General features: G+C 31.1%; 1 protein-coding gene across 1 annotated transcript in view; it reads right to left on the reverse strand.

Annotated features, from left to right (window-relative positions):
- Positions 1–3,442: 3,442 nt before the first annotated feature.
- Positions 3,443–6,941, reverse strand: part of LOC106685776 (suppressor of lurcher protein 1) — a gene marked incomplete at its 5' end in the record, with an annotated part of 227,050 nt that continues 223,551 nt past the window's right edge. The window contains 1 exon segment of the mRNA XM_067045990.1: positions 3,443–4,162. Coding sequence (XP_066902091.1) covers positions 4,119–4,162 — 44 coding nt within the window.

The raw sequence follows: 6,941 nt of genomic DNA on the forward strand, positions 1-6,941 counted from the left end.
TCCTGCTGGTCCAATGTTCGACTCTTTGACGGTACTTTGAAAATCTAAAATATTCGAAGGAATTCCTTTTTCTTTTTTACATGAGCTTAATGCAAATATTTCTATATGTGCTTTACTTTTTGTGATTTTGAGAATATGATTCTATTTTTTGACCATGATTAGTTCACGAGATAACTTATTTTTACCAGGAACATTTAGCGGTTTGTAGAGAGTTTAAAAATAACTATTAAATTTTAATTGCAACAGATTTTAATATCTTATGTAGTAAACTCTACCTTCCTGACCTGCAATATATATTTTTTTATATCCCACTAAAATTTATTGATCAGATCCGCTACTTATAGTACAAGAGCCCAAGAGGAGAAAAAATCAGTTATTTCACCCCAATTTTTGATTACTTGAAAGAAAACTAGGTATAATTATTAGTCATTAACGTCATAAACTACTTTATAGATCATTAAACTAGCTTTAGTTTGAGTGGTAATAGACATATGGTTTTTGGGATATAAATTTTTCAAAATAAATTCACTAACTACTGATCTTTCAGTATGTTCGATACAACATTTTTATGAAATGTTGCTTTTTAAAAAACTATACCTCGAGAACTATAAAACGTAAATATCTCTATTAGGGCTTAAAGTTTAGCAAATTTACTCTACTTTAAATAATGATCTCTTAGATTTTCTATTGTAGTTGGTAGTTGTAAAGATATAGAGCTCCGAATAAAATATTAATTATTTTTAACGTTTTGAAACAGCCCCCATTTATCCCCCTACCTATACTTGGCAGACTCATCAGATTTGCTTAGTGATTACACTTAGTTGTCATTCAAGTAATCAAAAATTAGAGTGAGGTAACTGTCTTTTTTTTCTTCCCGGCTCTTGTACTATTAGGACCCCACCTCGACATGAGACCTATTTGGAATCCACACACTAGACTGGAACGACAAGGCAATGCTTCTAGATTGCGATTATTACAACAATTACTAAACAAACGCTCTTCCTATTAACTACAAGAAACATTTTCATGCATTTTAATGAACAGTTTGGACATAAGAAATTGCGCTACGAAACCATCAAATTATTACCGTATCCAATCCTTACAATCTAAAATTTACAGTAAAATCCTTGATGCTCCTTAGTACGTCACAAATAAACTTATCCATAAAGACCTCAATATCTAATTGGTCGGGCATTGATTTGGCCCCAAATTTATACCTCCTTTCATTCCAAAATTATTACCTATCTAAATTTATAACTTCTTAATCCAACATTCTTAAAATTCCCTGATAATTCTTCGAGACGTCTGAAAAGAAGATAGCCACGGGATCTTCTAATTTAAATTTATGATGGAAGTATCACCATTGGATTATCCCTTTCTAAAATTATCATGTGTTCTGAAACATTCATCACATTTACTTTTTTTTTATACAGTTGTAAATATCAATAAATAGAAAAAAAGAATGATTTTTTATTAAAATGGAAACACAAATTTTATCAAAATATTTATATTTCAAAATATTCTTTTTTTCTTACTCGAATTAAATAAAATACCAATCTAGTTAATGACTGAAAAAAATAAATAAAAGCACAGTTCTCTTGGTAGCCGTCCTCGCCGAGGGAAAGAATCCGGACTCTACAGCTTGAAGTCACCACCAGCCGGAATGGACCTTCTCCATTCTCTGTTAGCCTCCAGTTATTATACCACCAATGAATACCCGCCTTCAGCGTATATTATAATTAGTCTTATAATGCCATACGGCAAACAAAGATGTAATTTGTATTTTGTATATATATACATATATGTGTGCGTATTATATATTATTGCATTTTGTATTTAAATGAATAATAAAGAGGTTTTGAAAAGAAAAGGACTGCAATTACCCGTAGCTTTATTGTTTGGACAGTGATTGTAACAGTAAATGTCATGAAAGCAACTGTCATACAGTTTAGACTACATCAGTCGCTGCCATGGCTATAAAGCGTCACTAAGAAAACGAGAGTGGAGAATATATTATGTCACATACTATATGTTTTCATTAATTGCGGTTTAGATATTTTGACTGTATTTTCAAGACAGTATATTCACGACAGTAAATCTTTTTTTCAACTAATATTAGTTGACGTCAATTCGTTTCAACTATTTCAGAACCTGTGACAGTCACTGCTGTATAATGTCTCACTGTGTAAATTGGCTTTAACGTGACAATAGCTTTACTTGGGTTAATTGCACTATGAACTGTTACGCTACACCTAGTGGTGCTGTCACTACAGTAAATGCGTTTATAACTGTATCTGTTATATAGATTTCGCATTACTAATGGCTATGAGTCAATTAACCCAAAAAGTTTATAATTGCTTTAAAAAAACAAAACATTAAAATAATATTAATTCAATGTTCCTTATGTAACCGGTCTAGCCCGAACCCGATATTATTCCTTCCATAATAAACTCCCTAACCATCCAAACCCACTAGTTTCTAATCTTGCTTCCTCTTCCATCCCTGGCAATCCTCCGAGGCGCCTGAAAAGAAGATGGCCTCGTGACCTTATATTGTAAACTGTTTTTAGAGTTCTACTACTGGGTAGTTTCTCTACATCCTGTATCATATTATGTCATTATGATCAAATTTACTTGTTGTATTTTTTATACAGTTGTAGATATCAATAAATAAATTAAAAAAATTATTAATTCAAAGATCAATTTTTATTTTATAGCAGTTGAATAACTGTAATGAAGTTGTCGTTTTGATAAACACATTTTCAAAACTATAATCAGTATGAAAATAAATTAATAATAGTTTCAAGTTTTTTTGTAATTAAAAGTTGTAATATTGTATGAAAAAGTAAAAAGATAGGTAACTAAACATAAGCTCAGGCTAGCTTCTGAATAGATTAATATAATTTCCTGATGTTTTATTGTCCCATATGGTAATATTGAATTACATTAGTGACGTGGCATAATCGCCTGCAAAAAGTTATTAAATTAATGATGTGAGGTGTAAAATTATATTAAAGGTATGATAATTTATTAGTAATGATATTGCTGAAAATTAATGTATATTGAAAGCTGTTTTCGATACATTTTCCTTGAGAATGGCCAGGTCATTTGTAAAAATTTCTCCAGTAAAATTTTAAAAATTCTAAATAGTGTATTACACCTCTGAGCTATATGTATGTACTTTTATTTAAAATTTTGGAATTTCGCACATGTTTCTATCATTGGTCATTGACATTATAATAATTATGTAATATCATTTGAAGATCTGTAACCATGTTATTATGTCAATATTTTCCTGTTTTTTTTTTATTTATGATCATGTAATCACTTGCATAAGTAGATCATTCGTGAAACCAACACTTTATGCAACATGTCAATAAACAAAGGTGATTTAACAATGAAATAAAACAGATAAAATAATCACATTTATTATAAACCTCCCACAATTGTTCCCCTCAATGTTCTGGACAATTCAAATTTACAACAATATAAATTTATGTCAAACAGACGTAACATTCTCATAGTTAACTCTTTTGCGATACAAACATGTCGACACTAACAATAGGATATCTGCATCCCTTATAAATATATATTCTATAAACTAATATATTATATGATTTTGTGTCATTAAAATGAGGCTAGAAAACACATAACATCAAATTAATTTAGAGCGAATCAAAATCTTCTAAAGGTATACAAAGTTCTAACAACAGCTAATATCTCTATAGTGCACTGTTGCATCGGTTTTAAAAACAGCAAACCTTCAAGGTGTCTATTTTCTATATTTAAATCTGCAACAGGAAGGCACTACACAAAATATTGAATGTGATTATATACAATCTTGACAGCATATAAAGGCTATATACAATCTTGAATATGTACAAGTTAACCGTCTTGACTTGAGGTATATATACAATGTTATTTGAAAAAATACGACATTTTTGCATAAACGGTTCTGGAACAGGAGAGGGCGTTAAAAATAATCACATCTATGAGGATAGATCGGTCCACAGGTGCCTCCTACAAGATCCTGAAGACACATTCAAGCCGTAACCTTCTTGAAAGAGGCTTGATCCAACATCCTTGTCAGGTGTATCCTTACAGTCCTGTGGTCGTCTATCATGTCACCAAGAAGGATATCACCAGGAGCCAAAGGCTGGAACCTGCAACATAAGTTCCATACCGAATTATTATTTTTAAAAAATACCTTCGCTAGCACATAGGTTTTGTAAAATGACAGAGAGAAATACTTTATTCATCTATGCTGCCTAAATACATCATGTTGCTATCTCACACAGCATACTTATCAATCTGTAATCGGACAAATATAAATTACACATACATGGTATAATACTATATAAAAAGATATAATAAACAATTTTTTTTCCCTACAGTTTCCTTTTACAATCAATTTCGGTCTATACACCAAATACAAATGTTTCAATTCATTCCTTTTTTTCTTTTTCATTTCTGCTCATCCAATTTCACCATTTCACAGTTTTTTAATTTTCCCGATCTACAAATTCGCTCTCCGGAATTCACCCTCCTAGATCCTCTAAACTAATTCAATATTAGACGGCAATGTGAGATCAGACCATCATTCATAGTCACAGCAGTAGATCAGTTTACCAAAAATAAACGAATAGATACATTTTAGGAGAATAGGACTAACACATAGATTCAAAGGAAAATATAATAAAAAGCCGGTTACAGGAAACACTTGAATAGATAAAAAAGTTTTTGAAAAAAAAATAATAATAATACTAATAAAATAAAATAATTTAGTAAATAAATACGTTAAAACACACAAATAGAGAGGTCAACATATTAAAATGAATAAATAAAACAAAGAATAATCTCCGAGCTAATTCCCATGCAGGTGATGGTGTATGATCCCCAGGGAGTCCAAAATAATATTTTCCGCCAAGATCGCAATATCCCCAATGCTAACACCTAGGCCTTCTAAGAAGCTCCTTGTTCTATCTGGTGTTGTTCCGCGAGATCCAAACCAGAGGCCTCTCACGGTGAACTCTCTCTCTCCGGTCTCGCGGAATTTTTCCTTAAGGAAAGGGACGCATTTTTCATATATTTTCTTTTTTTACCTTTCCACTCCACCTTCCTGTTCGAGGTCATTACTTTCAAATCTTACCGTCGGATCCAAGACAAGAGCCATGTCTCCGACTTTTGTAAACGCGACAATATCGGCATATCTTACGGATCCGGTGTCAGTACAATAAACCTCCTCGAAGTAGGTGAAGTCTTTTCTTTTAAGGAACTTCATCACTTCTGTTTTGACCCTGTGGTGCCGGCGTGTTATAAGGAGGGAGCTGTTGGGGCATTTTACCAGCACATGAGCTGGTGTTTCAGACTCTCTGCCGCATTTGCGACAGAGATATGATATGACAAAGATATGATGAGGATGTTCTAAAGCAGGAGTAGGCACATGTCGATCGTTGTTCGCTCGCAATGTCTGGGATGGAATTATACCCTATAGTCTTTAAAGCGATTGTATAAGACAAAACTTTCAAGCAATAGATCCTGACATATTTCATATCGATCAAAGGTTATTAATTATTCATGTCCTTTTAAATGGATGGCTAAAAAATATACAAACACTTGACATAGTTACAAAAAAAAAAGAAAAGAAAAGAACACAAGTAGAACATAACAGGGGTATACGATGAAAAGTAAAATATAATAAGAAAAATTAAAGGTTGTAAACAGTAAATGAAAAGAGTAATAGTAAAAGATGGATAAGAGATAAAATAAGAGAAGAAATAATAAAGAAAGTACAAATTAAGAGATGAAAAAAGAAAAGAATAAAATCAAATGATGAGACTATTTATATCTAAATATCTATGAAGATATTTAGATTTTTGTATTTTCACAATATTTAGTATTTAGCAAATATATTTTCGTTTAATGATGGTTAGATTAGCTTTCTATGTACGCATTATGCTAAAAATTATAAACAGATTAAAGTTGATTTTTGAAGTATCAAGGCTTATCTTTACAACTAACGGAAAATTTTCTTCAATCAATGATAAATTTAATCAGTGGTAAACCAATTTTCTCTTGAAAATGCGTTTTCTAGTTTGGTTAACTTGAGTGGAGTTTGTGGTCAGCCAGGAGTCAACAACGTGGTTTTGGTTTGCTGAATAAAGTTTACTTGGCTTCAGTTTAGGGCCGTCCACTTCACTTTTATTCCCACTAACTTTTACTCTGTAGTCTAAGGAATAGATGAAAGATAAAGATGAAGAATACAGGGTAAATATTATAATTTTCGAAATAAAATTTATGTAAAAAAAAAAGAAAATACAATACAGTTAAACTTCTATTAAGAGATACCCTTGTATAACGGAAACCCCTCTTGGAGGACAATTTCAATAAGGTCTTGGCCAATAAGCTACATATTCAACGTATTCGAACCCCATTTTTACAGCGCATCTTTACTTCGGATGTGGACACTAATTTTATTTCTCGACATACTTTTGACTCCTCTATAACGGATAGAAGTCGGAAAATGTAAAAATATAAACATATGATTGCAAAACAGAAACTAAAGGATGATATGAATATGAGATGTTCCTCCAAATTTGGAACAACATTCGCACTTTATTCTTTTTTTTTATTTTAGGATTTCGAAACAACTTTTAATTTACCGAACTAAATAAATAATTACAGTTATTGATTTAATAATAAACATAGTTTAAAAATCTTCAGCGTTTTTATGTGTAAACTCTAATTATTTTTTTTCATTATATAGGTTTTGTAAAATGACAGAGAGAAATACTTTATTCATCTATGCTGCCTAAATACATCATGTTGCTATCTCACACAGCATAGTTATCAATCCGTAATCGGACATATATAAATTACACATACATGGTATAATAAGATATAAAGAGATATAATAATAAGATATAATAAACAATTTTTTTT

Source organism: Halyomorpha halys, unplaced genomic scaffold (genome assembly GCF_000696795.3).
Source record: "Halyomorpha halys isolate HHAL.00 unplaced genomic scaffold, Hhal_1.1 Scaffold738.1, whole genome shotgun sequence".
Classification (NCBI taxonomy): domain Eukaryota; kingdom Metazoa; phylum Arthropoda; class Insecta; order Hemiptera; family Pentatomidae; genus Halyomorpha; species Halyomorpha halys.